This window comes from Callorhinus ursinus, unplaced genomic scaffold (genome assembly GCF_003265705.2).
Source record: "Callorhinus ursinus isolate GAN/ISIS: 27379988/994484 unplaced genomic scaffold, GSC_fseal_2.0 scaffold1, whole genome shotgun sequence".
NCBI classification, from domain to species: Eukaryota; Metazoa; Chordata; class Mammalia; order Carnivora; family Otariidae; genus Callorhinus; species Callorhinus ursinus.
In genome coordinates this window covers 58366448-58386707 of record NW_027397063.1, presented here as the reverse complement: position 1 = coordinate 58386707, position 20260 = coordinate 58366448, and the positions used below count along the sequence as shown (strand labels likewise).

The following is a 20260-nucleotide window of genomic DNA, read 5'->3' as shown; positions in this document are numbered from 1 at the left end:
ATACTTTTTGCTCTCATCTTCTCTTCTAGTCTCCCTGTTGTTAAGGGCTTATGCATCCTTTAAATCCCTTCACTGAGGCTTTCCTAGGGTTTGGGAAGGAAGCAAAATTAGGTGCATATATTCAATTGCAATATTGCAATTCAATATGCAAATATTCAACCTTGAACCCCAATTTTATGTATTTATTTATTAAAGGTTTTATTTTTGTTTAAAGTAATCTCTATACCCAATGTGGGGCTTGAACTCACAACCCTGAGATCAAGAGTCACACGCTCCTCAGACTGAGCCAGCCAGGAGCCCCAAACTCAAACCTCAACTTTGTAAATGTTAATGTAATCAAATACATTTACTTTGCCTCTATAGTTTGTACTATTTGTGTCTTGCCTTCCAGTTTTTAGTTTAAAACTACAATATATATTTTTTAACATAATTTTGGTATTGTTTTATTTAACCCTGGAAAGTAGCAAGGCAGGCGTTATTATCTTAATGTGTTCTAGATTCTAAAATTCCTTCTGGAAGGGGTTCTTTTTTCATTATACAGAAAATTTTGATTTTTTTTTGTTGACCCCAGATTTGTTCAATTTATGTTGTTGATTTTGTGTTGGTGAGTACTTTCCTTAACTCAGTACTTTGGTGTTTTAGCAGAGTTCATTTGAAAGAAACACCATCTTGCACTATGAACTACAAAAGCCTACAGAGAAGCATTTTCATTCTTTTTTAAATTTTTTGCAGACAGTTTGTTCTGGTATTATGCAAATCCTTTCTAGTGTATTCTATCTGACTATGTGGGATGTGAACAAGGTGTTGTGAGGTGAAGGGGATGCTGGGTTTGGGTGTGGAGAAACAGGAGCACGTTGGGCACATAAAAGGGAAGGTTTGAATTGAAGATGTGGGGGTGGATTTTGTGGAAGTCAAAATTACTTATTCAACAGGTCTTCGTTATAGAATTATAATTGTAGGTAACAGGGGGCTTTGGAGACATAAATTACTATGTTGAAAATGTCCTTTTTAACAAGATAAGGAAAAGAAAGTTAGAGGTTATTTATATCCTGGTGACCACAAAGGTAAGATAAAGAGGGAGATGAAGCAAAAGATTTTTAAAATTAAGTTAGACGCTAAAAGGTCCAGCAGAGGGAACATAGTCAGTGATGTTGTAATAGTGTTGTATGGTGACAGATGGGAGCTACACTCGTGGTGAGCTTAGCATAACGTATAGACTTGTCCAATCACTATGTTGTACACCTGAAACTAATGTAACATTGTGTCAACTGTACTTCAATTAAAAAAATTGTTATTCGCTCCGTGAGTTTAGTTATCAGATTTCCTTCATATGTTTACTAAGAGTGACAGAAAAGTCCAAAGCTTGTGTGAGATAATAAAAAATATACATTGGTTTCTGCCCCTGGTTCCTGGCTCAGAGCTCCTAAGAGCCTTGTAATTTCCAAGTTGATGAGAGCAATAGAAGCATCTTTTGTTCTAAAATTTGGGCTTTGACCCTACTTCCTGACACAGAGTTCCTAAATGCCTTGGTATTTCTTGGGTGTGGCAGTATCTTTTGTTCTTATGAAGTGACTTTGGCTGGTCTCCTGGATGGGAACCAATCACAAAAAAGAGCAAGCCATGATTAGAAGGTTGGAGCTTTGAGCTCCATCCCCTATTCTCCAGCAAGGGGAGAGGGGCTAGAAATTGAGTTAATGATCATTCATTGCCTACGTGTTGAAGTCTCCACAAAAATCCCCAAGGTATGAGCTACAGGAGCTTCCAAGTTGAAAACAGGTGAAGGAGCTGAGAGAGTGACATGCTCTGAGAGAACATGGAAGATCTGTGACCCTTCCTATGTGCCTTGCCCTATGTAACTCTTCAACTGTATCCTTTATCATATCCTTTCAGAACAAACAAGTGAATGTAAATAAGTGTTTCCCTGAGTTTTGTGAGCCATTCTAGCAAATGGTCAAACCCAAGGAGGGGGTTGTGGGAACAAGGATTTATAGCCAGTCAGGCAGAAGTACAGGGAACAACCTGGGATTTGCTGTTGGCATCTGTAGTACAGGAGGAGGTGAGACAGTCTTGTGGGGCTGAGCCCTTACCCTGTGGGATCTGACACTATTTCCAGGTAGATAGTGTCAGACTTGAGTGAAATTGTGGCACCCCCAGCTAATGTTGCAGAGGATTGCTGAGAGTGGGGGGAGAAAACACACATCTGGTGTCAGAAGTGTTGTGAGTGTGGAAGTAGTGTGAGTAAAGGAGAGACAGCAAGAGTTTTTCCTACACAGCTTGGAAATAGAATAATTTAATTAGTTAAGCTCAAAAAGCATGTTTACTATAAGAAAGTATATTTGTTTGCATAAACTATTGAGAAATCAAATTGACTCATATTAGCTGTAAATGATCTTACCAGCATTGTGATAATTAACCCATTACCTGTAAATGAATTCACAAATCCTGTGTTCAATTAACACATCAGCATATATACTACATGGGTTTTCTTCCTCTACCATAGATGAAGAAAAAAATTAAAATGTTTCCTCTGATTCAGAGTGTGTCCTCATTCTCCCACAAATGAGGGGAAGATTGGAGGGGAAGGAAAGGAATAAGAAGAAAAATGCTAAGTAAAGAGAGAAGAGGAGAGAAGATATATGGGACAGTAAGCCATCGGACTGCCGGTCAGAACTAAACCTCAGGGTCTCTGGTCTCAGATCAGTCAGGTACCATCAGCCAGAACTCTGGAAATCCATAGAAAAGAAACCTGTTTTGTCAGTGATTAGCAAAGTTAAAGACTTCTAATTTGGGTTAACCTGAAACAGTGGGTTATTAGGAAAGAAGTAGAGACCATTTTAGTCATATGGATGGAGAATGCCAAGTCAACTGGAAAGGAGATGGACATAAAGGGTGGAAAGGCATTTAGCTTCAGACTGATGGAAGGTGGAATTTATAATAACTATATAATTATCAATTAGCTGGGGCACCTGGGTGGCTCAGTTGGTTAAGTGTCTGCCTTCAGCTCAGGTCATGATCCCAGGGTCCTGGGATTGAACCCCTCATTGGGCTCCCTGCTCAGGGAGTTCTCTCTCTTTGTTAAATCAATCAGTCAATCAATCAATCAATCTCGATTGGCTTATATTTTGTTCCTCAAGAAACCATCACAACTTTAATAACATGGATATATTATACCTGAGACTTCTTTGTCTTCTAGTGAAGTAGGAGTACAGCAAAATAAATTGGGGGGGTCTTTGAGCAACAGCATTGGAGGAGACAAGACAGCAGTTCCCATTGCAAGTAAAAGCCTACCTAACCTAAGTAAAAAGGGTCCTTCTGTGTTCCAACCTGGCTCACTAGAATTCTACACTGGGGTTGGGAGCCAAGGCCCATGCACTAACAGAGCATTATTTAACCTTGCTTTGCTCTCTAGGACTCTATTTCCCTCGAGAAGTTCAGGACGCACTGTCTCATTGAAGGTAGATCATGCTCTTTACATCTCATAATCCAACCATATATTTATTTAGAAATATGGGGCACCCTACTTTGACATGACATTTATGTAGAGACATACAACGAAATACCATGCAACCATCAAAATGATAGGTAAAATATTTAATGACATTGGGGAAATGATACAGATATATTGCAAAATGAAATTAGATTATTAAACTATAAGGAAAGATGATGACATTTTAAAAACCTTATAGTTATATATACATAAAAGGAAAATATATAGTGGAATAACTTGGCCATTAAGACGATATTTACAGAAAAAATTAATAACATGAGGGTAACACTTATAATGTTAAATGAAAAAAGGTAGATACAATATTGCATAATTAAGTAATAGAATGAAGTGTGACTTTGCCTTTGTTGAAGGTGGATGTAGAAGAAAGGAGAAGGGAGGACGTAAGAATGTTGGCAGTGGTTTCCTGTGAATGCTGCAGTTATGAGTGATACACAGTTTGGTGAAGGGAGTTATTTCTTTAAGCTTCCCTGTACTCCTTTTAATGTGCATGTGCTTATTTACGATTATGTAAACACTTCTTAAATGACTTCAACTCTTGATAAGTGATGCTTCAGGATAAGCTAAGTATTTCAAGAGTTTACCTAACTCTAGTATAATAGAGGGAAGAGACGAATCTGAAGGGCCACCATCTGTAAAAGGAAGGAGATGCTCTGTGTCCCTCCAGAACATGGGACAGTGATCGGCAGGCAACAGACATAGAAGAACAGATTTCAGCTCAGTGTAAACAAGAGTTTTCCAATAGTTCAAGTTGTCTCACGATGGAGTAAGTGATCCTTGAGATGTAGAGTGTTAGAAGTGGTCAAGCAGAGGCTTGAGGGCTTTATGCCCTGGGAGTGGGGGGGGGAGGAGAAAGATGAGGGGACAGTGGGCTCAGATGACCTCTAGAGTCCTTTTCACTGCTCACATTTTATTAATGTATCAGTCATTCACTCATTTATACAGCCTCTAAGATGCTCCCCAATGATCGCTGTCTACTGGTGTCCAGGCCCTTATGTAAGTCCCGCTTACACTGAAGGAGCTGATCTGTGGAACCAACAGGATACTGTGGAAAAGATGGAGTGTGACTTCCGAAGCTAGGTCATAAAAGACATCATGGCTTCTCCTTCCTCTCTCCCGAATTGCTGACTGTGGAGTACCATGTCATGAGCAAGCAGCCTAGAGAGGACCTTGGGGAGAAAAACTGAGGACTCCTGCCAGCCAGCAAAAACTTTCTATTGAAGTGATTTACCTTGGAAGCAGATCTTCCAGCCCCAGTCAAGCCTTCAGAAGACTGCATCCCCTGCCGACATCTTTACTCAAGACCGGGAGAGACCCTAAGTCAGAACGACCCAGCTAAGCCATGCCTGAATTCCTTACCCACAAAGCCACTAAATTTTGTAGTAATTTGTTATGTAGAGTTAGACAGTGGTACAACACATTTTTACCTGATTTATTCCACAACGGATTTGATTCAATCATTCTAGCTGAGCTCTGGCTACTAAGTATTCCTTCAGGAGGCAAAATTCCCAGCTGTTGCAGATGCACATTAGCAGCCTATTCATTTAATAGTACCGTTGAGCCCAACAGTTTGATGTCTTAACGTGTTCTATAAGATGACATCTTGGTTTTAAAGTGATTCATCTTATTTCTTCTCTGCTAGACAAAAGTAATGTGCTCTCTTTGTTCTCCTACACATTTGGTGTCTGTAAATAGTTGTAGCTATCATTATGTCATCCACATTTCTTAGCTTCCACTCATCAATATGCTCAGAAAAGAGGTATGCTACAAATTGCAATAGAGCATTTTTAAAAGGCTGTTTTCAGCATGTTAGCACCTAACAGAGAGATTTTTATCTACATAAACAAGCCAAAGGCAAAGACAAAAACCCTATAAATTGTTCTTATAAATAGATGACTAAATCATCTCTTTGAGATGAAAAAAAAAAAAGAAGAAACAACCTATTTTTTAACACCTAAAAGTTATGAGATATTCTGGGTAAGCTTGATTATCAGAGAATACCACAAATAGCTTTGGATATTGTGTATCATCTGTGACAGAGTCAAACAGATCCGTGGGATTGTGAGGGTTCTTTGATGGAGGGGTAACTAATCCTGCATGTCCACGTGCGTAGACTCCTGTAAGTACTCGTACAACATAAATATGCTTTCTGCCATTGCCATCTGGTCTGGAATATATATCATCAGCAGAATAGCTGGCATCAACAGCAAAATAGGTTCCTTTTCCATAGGCTGCACCTGTAAAGAGAAAGACAAAAGCCTTCCTAAAAAAAACATAAAATTATCACTGTATGTAGAACCATGTCCAAACCTGACACAACATTTTTTAATGCCATTCTTGCCCACCCAAGCCACTTTTCATCATTTCTAAAATTCACTCCATCTATCCTCAGAAGGTTGCCAGCCTCCTTTTGGGTGAAACACCAAGAGCTCTATCCTGATAATGACAAGATGGCTGCCATCTGTGGTCCTGCACTGCTTGGGTGTGAATAGTCAACACTAGAGTATCATTCACCTCATTCTGGTCAGCCAGATTACCCGATTCCTTACCATTCTTCCCAGCATAACTGCGATTAAAGCCATGCTGATTGACATATGGCACTGAGTCTGCATCTGTCCCATGGAACAGGACTCTCTCATTATCTGTATGGCCATTCTTCAAGTCCATGTGCTTTTTCTTTATCTGGTAGCTCTGCCAGAGGCATATGTTCTGTATCTTCTCAATCTGCAAATGGCAAAAAGCAAAACATTTTGAAAATGACTTTAGAGCTCAGTATACTCTGTTGTGGATTTTATTTTATTTTTATTTTTTAAAAGATTTTATTTATTTGACAGAGAGAGAACACAAGCAGGGGGAGTGGGAGAGGGAGAAGCAGGCTTCCGGCAGAGCAGGGATCCCCATGTGGGGCTTGATCCCAGGACACTGGGATCATGACTTAAGCCAATGGCAGACGCTTAATGACTGAGCCACCCAGGCTCCCCTGTTGTGGATTTTAAAATAGCAGTTTGAAAGAGAAGGACAAGTACTGGAGGAGAGGAAGAAGGAAAAGGAAAAGAAAACACAAATAAACAACAAATTCAGAGAGTAGGTAGCTTTCTGCCTTTAGAAAAATGCTAGGTTAAGAGCATCTATACTTTGTGATTGTGCTTATTATAACTTATTTTATATAACAGAACTTATAATTTATATAAAAATGTTCACCTATATATATATTCCCCGGAATTCCTGGAGATTCACTCGCATTCAAATCTTACTCAAGGGGCACCTGCATGGCTCAGTGGATTAAACATCCAACTCTTGATTTTGGCCATGGTCATGATTTCAGGTTTGTGAGATCCAGCCCCATTTCGGGCTCCACACTGGGTGCGGAGCCTACTTAAGATTCTTTCTCTCCCTCTCCCTCTGCTCCTAACCCCCTTCTCTCTCTTTCTTTCTGTTTCTCTCTCTCTCTCTCTCCCCCTCTCTAAAAAAAAATAAGGAAATAAGGAGTACCTGGGTGGTTCAGTCAGTTAAGCGCTTTTTTTTTTTAGATTTATTTATTTATTTGAGAGAGAGAGAGAGACAGACAGAGACAGAGAGCATGAGCAGGAGGGGCAGAGGGAGAGGGAGAGAGAATCTTAAGCAGACGCCATGCTAAGCATGGAGCCAGAGGCAAGGCTCGATCTCACGACCATGAGACCACAACCTGAGCCAAAACCAAGAGTCAGATAGCCACCGACTCTTGATCTCAGCTCAGGTCTCAGTCTCACAGTTTTGAGTTCAAGCCCAGTGTTGGACTCCGTGCTGGGCATGGAGCCTACTTAAAATAATAATAATATTAATAATAAAATAAATAAAAATGAATTTAAAAAATAAAACAAATTCTTACTCAAAAATGTGTAATCATTCAGTAATTATTTCCTTAACTTCTTCTGATCTCTAAACCCATTCCATTGACTTCTTCTAATACAGTTCTTCTGCATTGCTCTAATTATGGTCATAAATCACCCCATAACGGCCTAATCTAATGACTACTTCTGTCTAGACCCTCAATAGCATTTCAAACCATGAATCATCCCCTCCTTGAAATTTTGTCCTCCTTTTTTTTCAAAATATCATTCTCTACTGGTTCTCCTTCCTTCTAGAAAATGAATTTAACATACATTCAGTAATCATCTATTGAACAGCTACTATGAATCAAGCACTGTGTTGGATCTCTGCTCTCAAGAAACTTTCAGTCTAGTGGGGGAGGAAGACAAGTAAAAAAATCTCTCCCTCTTAGAGTGATAAGGGATGGATTAGGAGAACACATATGGAGTATGAAAGCATAAGAAAGGGATCCATATAATCTAGGTCTAGGAAGAGAGGAAGAAATCTGAAAGGCTGATGTCCTAGAAATAAAAGAAGAGAGTTCAAGAAGAATTGAGTGCACCCCCATGTTCACTGTGTTATTCACAATAGCCAAGACATGGAAGCAACCCAAGTGTCCACTGATAGATGAATGGATAATGAATATGTGGTATATATATACACATGCACATACACACAATAGAATACTATCCAGCCATTAAAAAGCATAACATCTTGCCATGGACCTTGAGGGCATTACGCTAAGTGAAATAAGTCAGACAGAGAAAGACAAATACCATATGGTTTCACTTATATGTAGGATCAAAAACAAACAAACAAAACCCACAAAAAATAAACCCAGGCTCATGGAGACAGAAAATAGATTGATGGTTGCCAGAGGCAGGGGTGGGGTGTAGACAACATGAGAGAGGGGGCCAAAAAGTACAAATTTCCAATTATAAAAGAAATAGGTTACGGGGATGTAATACACAGGATGGTGACTATGTTAATAATACCAAATTGCATATTTGAAAGTTGCCAAGAGAGTAGTTCTGAAAAGTCCTCATCACAAGAAAGAAATTTTCTTGTAACTATGTATGATGATGGATGTTAACTAGACTTATTGTGGTGATCAATTTGCAATATATACAAATATCAAATCATGTTACATACCTGAAACTAATACATGTCAATTATACCTCAATTTCAGTAAATAATTAAAAATAAATACATAAATAAGAATGGAGTAGTTACCTGTAGCAGATGTTAAGGAGAAGCCAAGTAATAAAGGCAGGAGGGAAAGTTGTTTTGAGACAGAAGAAGACCTCAAGCAGAGTGTTGAAATTTTGCAATAGGGAATGCATGAGGGAGTTGACTGGAAGAAGCAATAAAGGATTCCAAGCACCTGGAGAGTCCAGCAGAGGTTGGGGACCATGAATTAAAAATAGTTTTATCTAGGGGCAGCAGGAGAGAAAATATATTATGGAATTAATCCAAAATTGAGGTGTTTCAAAATGGGTAAAATAAAAGGCCTTTAAGAGCCAAGAAAGCTGCAGATATTGGGTAAACAAAATTGAACCAGGTTCTTACCCTCTCAACAGCTTTTAACATCAATGAAGCATCTCCTCCTTTGAATTCTGTCCTTTCTACAGGAGTCTCTCTCTTTTGATTTTCTTTCTCAGGAAGTAAGTTCACTCAGTGGGTATTGTGTCCCACGCTATGCTAGGCATCGGGCTGGGTACTGGCAGAGCAGCTCCTACTTTAAGAAGCCCACTGTCTAGTGGGCGAGTCAGGCATGTGAAAGCTCATGAAAACACAATTTCTTGAGTGCTATAATGCGATTAAGTACACAGTTTTATGGAAGTAGCAGCTAGATTTTTAAATGACTAGGCTGTCACACCCTGCTCTGACATACAGGGTACGATAATGACCTTCTAATAAACTCCTGTACTTTACTGGCTAAAATGTTTTATGCAGCATGGCGGACATTGTGGGAATCCCTGAATATCCATTCCACTTCATCCGCATTGTACAGCAACTGCTGGTCTGGGTGGAGCTGGACTCACTTATAGTTCTCAGGTGGAGCCTGATTGGGTTTGACCAATCAGGGTAATCTCATGATTATGAGATTGGATAATCTGGGGGGAATCACACAATGATGGCATTTGATAGCCCCGGTCCAAGCCAATCAACATATATATAGCACTCTCCTGACATAGATTGGTTGGAGTGGTCTGCTCAACACAAAGCCTGGGACTCTTATTCAATGGTTGTGTCCCTTCCATGGGATGTGAATGGAGGAAGCAGAGACGCCCTGACTGCTATCCGCAGCTATCCTACAATTATGAAGGGAGTCTAGCCTTCAGAGGAAGCTGACCCTGCGGATGGCAAAGCCAGAGAAACTGAATCTAACTGTTCCAAAGACCATCCTACTTATGCACTTTCCATTAATTTCTGATACATTTCTTCTTGTTTAATCAGTTTGGATGGGTTTGTTTTTAAATTGTAAGTGAAAGTATCCAAACATATATATGTCGCTTTTGGGAATCTCCTTCATTACTGCTAATGAATGAACCATGATATTTGAAGTCTATGGAGCTTGAGTAAGTCTAATTAAATATAGTAAGATATAAAGGAAAGAAGAGTGTTATGTTAGTTCCTTGTTAGTTTAACTTTCATGTTAGTTAGTTCTTTGATAGTTGAAAGAAGTAATTTTGTAACACAGTATTACCTTCTCTATTTTGTAGGAAAGACAAGTCTCGGAGAACTTGTCCTTTATGGTGTCATATTCTGACTGTCCGGGATATAGCTTGATCACACAGGACAGCTGCTTATTCATGTCAGCCCAGTGTTCAGGAAGATTACCTGGAAAGTCAGCATTTGGTGAAAACACAATATCCATTTCCAGGGATCTCTGAAAATCAGGGCACTTCCTCTGCTTTTATTTGGCATTCATCTAATCCTGGTCTTTGAAAAAAACAAACAAACAAAAAACACCAAAAAGCTACACATTTCACAGTTGCTTCTTTTATCATCCACAGATGAAATGAATGGTTCTGACATATATGACATATATTAACTAATGGCCTAGCTAAAATATTTAGGTATACTTGTTTCACTATAGCTTGAAATTGTAATTTCCCCGGAAAGCTCTGTGGAATTAACTCCATAAGAAACTGATGTGTAGGGGCGCCTGGGTGGCTCAGTTGGTTGAGCATCCGACTCTTGATTTCAGTTCAGGTCTCAGGCTCAGGGTTGTGAGTTCAAGCCCCACATTGGGCTCCACAGTGGGCATGGAGCCTACTTTAAAAAAAAAATTTAAAAAACCTAATGTGTAAACGTGAAAGCTGATTTATTGATGTTTTCATGTTTATCAGTTTTATTTAGTGTGCTTCTTTATTATTTTCTTCTGAAATATGATTACCTTGCTAAAGATATTTAAAGCACATTTTTCTGTACCTTATCTTCTACTTTCTAAGTAGAGAAAGCCCCATAATAAAGAAAACAGCAGAAATACTAAGTGAATACTTTCATATAAGGTGATGATGCTCAAAATTTTCCTTTGCTTTCCAATGGCTTCCAGAACCTTCTAACACATTGAGGCTACACATCAAGTTGCTGAGACAGCATGACTAGTAGAAATATGGACAGACTGTATTAGAGAAGGAAATGCCAGAAAATGGCAAAGCACCACAGGTAAAGGCCAAAGGATTTCTCCTTACAAAGCCAGAATTTACTCATTTTTAGTGCAAGATATACAGGCCTAGGAGAGCGATCAGACACTTCCTTCCTGTTTAGCAAGTCCATCCAGGGAACGAAGTTCTGTTCACAAAGGGAAGCATCAAACCTTAATCTGGAAGCTCTCTTCAAATTCCACTATAAAAGAGTTTTTTCTGGAGAACTTTCCCACAGCAGGACGTGTAGTTTGTGCAAATTAAATTCTTTCCTTTCTTCCACCGTCCAATCCCTCCAGAGCTTTTGGCCTAATCACGTCAAGTCCTAGGTCTTAGAGTCTTCTTGAACCTGCTACTTTCTTTTCTCTGAATACAGCAGGCAAGCCTGAGAAGTAAGTACTTTGGGCTCCCTCTTCCTTTCATGCCATGAGGTTGCAGAGCAGAAAATACCAGTGCTTGGAATCAGAAGACCTGATCAGCCTCAACCTGTGCTGCATGGAGTAAGTAATACCACTTCTGAGTGAATTTTCATTTTCTCTTTTATAAAATGGAACTGATAAAATCTGCTCTATTAATCACCTCATGGGATTGTTTCAAGTTTAAAATATAATAAAGGGTGTAAAAGCACTTTTAGGGAATCCTTTAAAACATAGTTATTATTCCTAAAAAACAACTAAACTTGATCTTTTCTACATCCCAGAGGTGTTCATATTTAAAGAGGGAGTAAGGGGCACCTTACTGGGTAGCTCAGTCAGTTGGGTGTCTAACTCTTGATTTCAGCTCAGGTCATGATTTCAGGGTCGTGGGATAGAGGCCCGTGGCAGGCTCTGTGCTCAGTGCAGAGTCTGCTTGAGATTCTCTCTCTCCCTCTCCTTCTGCCCCTCCCCACCGCTCATTCACACTCTTTCTCTCTCTCTCTCTCTCCCTCTCTAAAATAAAATGAATAAATCTTTAAAAAAAAATAAAGAGGGAGTAAAGTTTAAAGACAAGGGTATTTTCTTGAGAGGAATAACTTAAATCACACCCTTAAACCACCCCAAACTGTGCTACTTATTCTGCCTGTGACCAAAGGTGACCCTGGATGGACAATTTAGAGATGAGAAAACCGAGTCCCAGGAAGGCTGAGTATTCGCACATCCAACGTTACATGGAAGGCCACCATCCAAGGAAGGAAAAGAAGTGTGTTCTAGTCACTCACAGCCCAGTGTTTCATGGGAGGTAACATGATGGCTACCTTTCTTCAAGTGTTTACCACATACCAGGCACCTTCCTGAGCACTTTTCCTATAAATTTCTTTTAAAAGATAAAGGTCACTCTACTTTCCCATTCCCAATCGTTGGGATAAATACCCTCCTGCACCTCTCCTTGTACATCCTGCCTCAGTTTCCTCTCCACAGGTAGAGTTGGGGTGACATACCAAGAATCCTGGCTTTGCCTTCAGCCTTCACTCTCTCTACCTTCATAGTCTCCACGGATAATTGGATCCATGCTCAATGGCTTCAACTCCCACCTACTCACATGACTCCCAGGTCTGTGTCTCTAGGGCCTGATATTCAATACATGCTCAGTAAAAGCACTCTGAATCAATGAATAGCTTTAACATGCTTTGGAAAAACATCTGCTCAAATGAAACTCCAAGTTGTTCTCTGTAAGTTCTCTCTTCAAGAGTCCACAAGATAAATTCTTACTAAAATCCAAGTTTATCTCTGCCAACAAACTTCCCTTCATCTGACATTTTATCTGCATTATTCCTTTCGTCTAACAACAAAGATTACATAAGGTAGTTTTGTTGTTGTTGGTTTTTGCCCCAAGTGCCATTGGGTCACTGGTCTGCTCTGTTCAGTTATCTTTTGTTTGCTTGTCTCTTTAACTTTCCTGTCTTTTTTTCTTTTTTTTTTTTTACGAGAGAGAAATGGGGGAGGGGAGGGGCAGAGGGAGAGGGAGAGAGAGAATCTTAGGCAGGCTCCATGCCCAGTGCTGAGCCCATCCTGAGGCTCCACCTCGACCCTGAGATCATGACCTGAGCCAAAATCAAGAGTCGGATGCTTCACTGACTGAGCCACCCAGGCGCCGCCGTCTATTTTTTAAATTTCATGAGTCATTTTAAATTCTTGGTGTAAGCAGGGAGTGGATGAACTAGATTCAGTTAATTTTTCACTTATAAGGACTAACTGCTCTTATATTTAAATATAAATTTTCCTCTGCAAAAACCAAAGGGGGAAAATGTTAATTTATATATCCCTAGATACCCTACTAGGTATGTATTTTTATACATAGGTATGTGTTTTATATATCCCTAGATACTCTAGTAGGTATGTGTTTTTTTTTTTAATTTTACTTATTTATTTGAGAGAGAGAAAGAGAGCAGGAGCAGGGGGAGGGGCAGAAGGAGAGGGAGAAGCAGAGTCCCTGCTGAGCAGGGAGCCCAATGGGGGGCTCAATCCCAGGACCCCCAGATCATGACCTGAGCTGAAGGCAGATACTTAACTGACTGAACCACCCAGGTGCCCCTCTAGTAGGTATATGTTATTTTTAACTGTCCAGCAGCCTTTTCCTCCTCTTCTGGTAAAAGCATCCTGAATTTCGTTTGGTGAACAACTCTTCCCCATTGCTTCAGAGTGATCCCCTTCAGTTCAAGGATAGAGCATGTGACTCTGGCCCCTTCAGTTCAAGGATAGAGCATGTGACTCTGGATTGGCTGATTAGCATAATTCCAGTTCCCTAGCTGCAACGATGACCTAAGCCAATTCAGTCAGAAGGAATTTCAGCCTTATGTGAACACCTCTGTTCCCAGGGATCATGTTCTTGGTGATGAGAATATATTACCCCTGGATATACCCTTTCCTATTGGATCTGACCATGTAAGGATATGGTCCTGAAACTGTTAGCAGCCATCTTTCACCATGTGAAACGTGAGGATAAAGACAACGCAGCTGAGAAGAGACTGAGAGATGAAGAAAGTCAGGGTCTAGGTTATATAATATGAGCACCTGGATCAAACTGGACTTGAAGCCAGATATGCCTGGACTTTATAGACCTGTGAGTCAATTAATTTCATTTTTTCCACAAGCCAACTTAAATTGGATTTTCTATTACTTGCTATTGCAAGAGCATTAACAGATCCAACTATTATTTTCATTTTTATTTATTGTGTGTATATGTAGCTCTTAACATGTGCTGTGTGTGAAGGCACATTGAAAAGAATTGTTGTCAGGACGTAACTGTAGAGAGAACTGAAATTCCTACTGGCAGTGTCAGCCAACCATTTCCAGTTTAGGGAGGCTGCTGATGACGGGCACACTCCATCACTAGTAAAACTCACAGTGCTCTATGAGTGGGTGCTTAAAATGGGCAAAAACCGTGATTGCAAGAGGAGGCTGCTTTTCTAATTATTTTCACAGCAGTACAGAAGCCTCAAAATGGGGGAAAGGGGAGCAGGTCAATACAGATACTTAAACATAATGCATCAACACATACCTTACAGAGAAGCAACTGGGAATCTGCCTGCTCATGAAGTAGTACAACCAAATGACCCTGACCACTCCCTTCTTCCATCTGCTTCTATTCCCAGGCCAACTTCTCTAGCAGTGGATAATCCATAAACCAGTATTGGTCAGCCAGTTCACAGCTACAAGGAGCACTGAGGGTCAATACTAACCCATAAGTCAATAATGAGATAACTGGCTAGGATGTTCAAAGCCTATCCCCCTCTTTCTGCTTCCTTACTTCTATTCTTTTTCTGTTCCTTTGCAATTCCTGTTTTCCAGGAGCGATTTTGCCCCACAGAATAATCAGCGGTCAGGAGGTGGCGTTCCATAGTTCTTGTACTTGTCCCATATATTATAGGAGGCCGTCTGTGGAATCCTAAAACTGATAAAACAATGAGCATTAATATCTACACATCTGCTATATGATAGGAGAGATAATCACATGATTCTCTAAAGAAGATCATCTTACATGCAGTCTCAAAGCATGTGGACTGAAGGGCAGGTGATGTGGAATTTTCTCTCTTTTTCATGTTATCATAGAATACATTTAGCAATTCAGATAGAAAGATGACAACTTTAACTTTTTGTAACGATGGGGTGGGATGTTTCTGTGCAAAGTCTGTAATAGCACTGATCATGTCATCAGCAACTGTGGTTGGGTTTTTTCCAGCATTGCCTGAAAAAGAAACATTTTTTTAAGTGACCAGAAGAAGCTTTAGCTGGTGTTAGTCAAGTGATGAGAACTGGCAAATGCAGTTTTTGGTGCTGAGAAAGAAGCAAGCAGCCCGACAGCCAGAAACGGATCTGGCACTCAGAGCTGTGTCTTCATGTTCTCTGGCTGAACATAAACAATTTCACAGAATGTCATCCCATGTAACCTCTCTGTGGCTGTGATGAATTTAGCCAAACACAACCACTGAATAATCATGTCTGACCACAGGCAAGAACACTAACCAAACCACAAAAATGGCCAAACATTTCCCATCTTGACGAATAGGAGCAAGCGCTGTTTCATTAATAATTACAACTTCAGCCATAATCTTCTCTCCTTCCAGGTAAGATATCCAATCATAGAACTATGCCAGCTTCCTCAAAGTATCCAATCCAGAGCAAAACCCCACGTAGTTGAGACCGCCACAAAGCTACCCAACACAAGCTCAAATCCATTAATAAGTCCTATTATTATTAGGTCACGACCTCTTGGTGAGATGCTGCATAGTTCCTCATAGTGTGTGTTCCCATTGGTCTTTAACTGAAGGGCATTGGCAGCGCAGAGAACAGAGCAGGTGATCTGCGTGCAGAAGACCTGGGTTTGTGTCCTGGTTCTCCACAGATTAGCTGTGTGATCTTGGCTAAGTCATTTGATCCCTCTTATATTAGTTCGCTAGGGATGCCATGACAAATTGCCATGACTTGGCTTAAGCAACAGAAATTTATGTCCTCGCAATTCTGGAGGCTAGAAGTCAGAGATCAAGGCATTGGAAAGATTGGTTTCTTCCGAGGCTTCTCTATGAGACTTGTAGATGGCTGGTCTTTACCCTGTGTCTTCACATGGTCTTCTCTCTCTACCTATGGATGTTCTAATCCCCTAACTAACAAGGACACTGACCATATTGGATTAGGGACCACCCTAATGATCTCATTTTAACTTAATTACCTCCTGAAAGACCCTCTCATCAAATACAGTCACATTCTGAGGTACTGGGGATTAGAGCTTTCAACATATGAATTTGGCAGGGAGAATACAACTCAGCCCACACCACTTCCAAACTTCAATTTACTCAACTATAAAACTGGGGTGATAATAGAAGGTAATAGCTAATAAATAGAAGGTAATGGGGAGATAAGAATGTGACAGCTAAGAATATAGTAATTAAGAGCGTAATGGTAACAAAAACCATGTGATGTAAAAAAAAATGTAATGGTTGAAATGTGCAGACCAAGCTGCCTGGGTTTGAACCTAGTTATGTTGCTTACTAACTATGTGACCTTGTACGTTAATACGTCGAATTCTCATTTGCAAAATGTGGAAATTAAGAGTCAGGGGTGGGCCTAGGTTTTGTAGGGTTTGAAATTTATACATCTCAGAAAAAGAATATAAAATAAAGTAAAATATTTATAATCAAAAAAGAAATCACAATAAAGTATACATTTTGAAATTTTGAAAACCATATTCCCAGCTCAACTCTTCTTAGCTGTATTCCAAAAATGCTTGCAGCCTTTCCAATGCTCAGTGCCAGGAAAAGTCTGAGAAGTCAAAGTGGGAAGAAACAGTGGTCCTAATCCACAGTGGTTACAATAAGCTTTAGTAAATCATATCATCATGTGATGGCATTATTAGGCCCTCCCAGGCCCTTTTAAAAAGCTTGTGCAACTGAGTGTGAATGAATCAGGAAGTGGATCATTAGCAACACCTTCAACTAAGAGCAAATTATTGTGTTCTGTGATACAGATGAAGAGGAAAGTGTTCCTAGAACCTGGGAGCAGGATGGATCTGAGCTTGTTGCTGAAGGATAGCAACTGCATCCTATTCATGGTTTTATGCCTAGGAACTTGCGGTGGGCCTGGGACACAGCATTTCAATCTAATGAATGCACAAATGAGGAGCCAGCGGGAGACGCGGCAGTCAACCCAATGCGGGAGGTATTAAGGGTTTGGAAACCAGAAGGAAGGGTGAAACTGAACAACCCCTGGGAGAAGATTTAGTAGGATGTGCTGACTGTGGGGTCTGGGGGCACCAAGAAGCCAGGGCAACACCCTGAAGGAGGAAACCAGAAAATGAGACAACTCAGAAAAGGTGGCTGTTTGCAAGGGATGATGAGGTTGAGTTTGGATTCTGCTATAAAGTTTCTGGTAACAGAAATCTGCCAGACGAGATCCGGGGGAGGGAGAAATGCTGACCTGAGAGTCAGTGCAGAAAGGGTAACCGATATAATAAGAGCAAATGAATCGTCCAAAGGAAAAAAATGAACAGTAAGAACACCATGATGTTAAGGGTCAAACATGGAAAGATGCCTGGGGAACATACAATAAAGAATAAAGATGTATGAAAGAGGCATAGGTCCCAGAGATGGCCCTCAGGGTCTGCAAGGTTGCCCACTCTCTGATTTACATCACTCTCACTGCCTGGACTCAGCACTGGGGTCACGAACAGTGAGACTAAGTCTAACGGAATGTGGATCATTCAGAGTCTTTGAGTGATGAGAGGCTACAAACCTGTTCCGATGGCTGGAAGGGAGACTGAAGTGTACTTCCTCTGCTCACACTCTTCTAGAACAGTGGAGACCGTTTTCCTGACATCATTCTCCCCAAGCACATGAATTATTATCTTGCACATTAAGTAGCCACCTTGTGTAATTATGAAATCTCTGTGAGGCTGTGCGGCTGGAACAAGAGGAAGAAAAGGAAACACACAGCACGTTACCTACAGGAAGCCGCAGGACGATCACGGAGACCCGAAGACATCTGCCGTCAGGAAAAGCTGTGATGATTCCTGACCAAGTCCAGCCTCCCTCCAGCTAGCCGGTTTCACTCACTGGGACTGTGACAGGCTCATCTTCTTTACAGCCAGGCTTCTTTAATTCGACAACTACATTGTTGCATATTTAGGGTGCCCTTCAAAAGCACTCTACCTGCCTTAATCTACTCAATCCCCAAAACAAGCCTATCTGGTAGGCAGTATTTCCTCCATTTCACAGATCAAACAGAAGCTCAGAGAGGTAAGGTCGGTAGCAAAGATTGCCTGGGATTTGAACCCAAACAGTCAGTGCCCAGCCCTCTTAACCCCCAAGCTGTCGTCCAGAAGAGCAATTAATGTGCTCATTCAGCCAGATTAGTTTTTCAAGGAGAGAAAAGCAATGCATTCGGCGCTGTGGAGGTCCCTCTCCCAGGACCCCGAGAGCTCTCGAGCACATGGACATGATCAGGGCATGTTTTAAGGCACCAAGTAAGTACCTGAGGAAGGCAGGGCTAAGGCAAACGCAGGAGGAGAGTGAGCGCCTACTCACCCCACCCTGCCCAGGCACTCCCTGCGGGTGTCCCACTTGCTGGCCCCTCCCAGGCAGCCTCAGTAGACTTTTCCAGCTTGTCCAACCCCACTTTATTCTTTGCTTCTGCCTTCCAAGGTACATCTAGCTCTTCCAGCCCACAAATTCCTGCTAACGTCCTCATGTTGGTGAGCAATATTACCTTCTGATCCCTCTCCAGGAATAGATTCACTGGGGAGAAAACGTCTTAATCAGAGGAGAGCTATCAAGATAGGAGTTTCAGGCACAAAAGCAGGTCAGTTGGGGACTGTTTGTCAAACACGGGACCCTGTGACTTCTTTAAATCACACTCATAGCAGACTCTCTACTCAGCAAGGCATGAGTCCTCGTTTTGGAGGATAAGTAGTCTATGATCACTCTTACAGGTTTCCCACTGTGATATAATAAAAAATAAGTATTTGATCTTGGTCCCCGGTTCTGGGCTCAGAGTTCCAAGAACCCTGGAATCTCCTGAGTGATGAGAGCATCTTTTATATAAGCGAATGAGATGATTCTTGAGGGTTCTGGCATTAGATAGTTTCAGAATGGAGACTGGTCTCCAGAAAGACCAAGCCATGATTAGGGGATTGGAACTTTCAGCCCCACCCCCTGGCATCTGGGGACCTCAATCACAAAATCCAATGATTTAATTAATTGCACCTACACAATGAAACCTCCATAAAAAAAACCCTAAATAACAAGATTTGGGAATTTCCAGGTTGGTAAATACACCTAGGTGACGGGAGGGTGGTGCACCTGGGAGGGTGTGGAAGCTTCGAGCCCCCTCCCGTACACCTTCCCCTTTGCATCTCTTCCACGTGGCTGCTCCTGAGTTCTATCCTTTATAATAAACTGGAAAATGTAGGACAAGTGTTTTCCTGAGTACTGTGAGTCATTCTAGGGTACTGTCAAAGGGTTTTTGTGAATGCCTGAGTTTAAAGGGGATGGGTCAGAAGTGCATGTGCCCCCTGGGACCTGTGACTGGCGTTTGGACTTGGGAGGGGGGGTCTTGCGAGACTGAGCCCTTTAACTTGTGGGGTCCAATGCTAACTTTACAGGGAGACAGAGCTAGAATTGGAGAATTGGTTGGTGTCAGAAAACACCTCAGACCCACCCAAGTCCCACGTTGACTCATATGTTAGGTGGATGATCCGCTATAGCAAGGAGAACAAGGTTGGGGAAAATGAAAGATGATTTATACAGCACTTGATGCAAGTTTTCACATTTATTGTCTTGATCCTCACAACCACCTGTGAGACAGCCATTACAATACTCCTGCCTCGTCAGTAGAATCTAGAACCGTCTTACGGGTAAGAGAAACAAATATCTTACAGATTAGATGGCAGGCCCAGGATCCCTCAAATAAATGGTGGAGGCTGGACTATTAGGACTCAGGCCTGGGTTCTGTTTAACAGTCAGAAGAGACAGGTGGGGTGGTGGGAGGAAGGACCACTTTCCACAGCCACGAAGTCACACCCCTTGTATCTGCTCTCCCAGGGAACCAACCTCTTTGCTAAACTCTCACCACTTACTCCTCTCGTAGGTCCAATTATAGTATTCTCAGCCCTCTAATCTGCTATGGGTTGTAACCAAAAGTAACATGTATGTAACCATACCTAGTACAGCACATTCATTTTCCACGGCTGGCCCGGCACCTTCTAAAACTGCTTTTGACACCCCTAAATAAGACATGTTGGTGGTAAAAAGCATTAGTTAAAATTCAATGCATGGTTATAGCTT

General features: G+C 41.2%; 1 protein-coding gene across 2 annotated transcripts in view; it reads right to left on the bottom strand.

The window, feature by feature from the left end:
- Positions 1 to 3575: 3575 nt before the first annotated feature.
- The window catches only part of PARP15 (poly(ADP-ribose) polymerase family member 15), a 49091-nt gene continuing 32406 nt past the window's right edge, over positions 3576 to 20260 (bottom strand). For both annotated transcript variants that reach the window (XM_025875274.2, XM_025875268.2), the window contains 7 exons: positions 20137 to 20199; positions 17712 to 17879; positions 14965 to 15171; positions 14734 to 14877; positions 10065 to 10198; positions 6055 to 6229; positions 3576 to 5742 (listed from right to left, as the gene is read on the bottom strand). In XM_025875274.2, coding sequence (XP_025731059.1) covers positions 5453 to 5742; positions 6055 to 6229; positions 10065 to 10198; positions 14734 to 14877; positions 14965 to 15171; positions 17712 to 17879; positions 20137 to 20199 — 1181 coding nt within the window. In that variant the 3' untranslated portion in view covers positions 3576 to 5452. The remainder of the gene's footprint in view (positions 5743 to 6054; positions 6230 to 10064; positions 10199 to 14733; positions 14878 to 14964; positions 15172 to 17711; positions 17880 to 20136; positions 20200 to 20260) is intronic.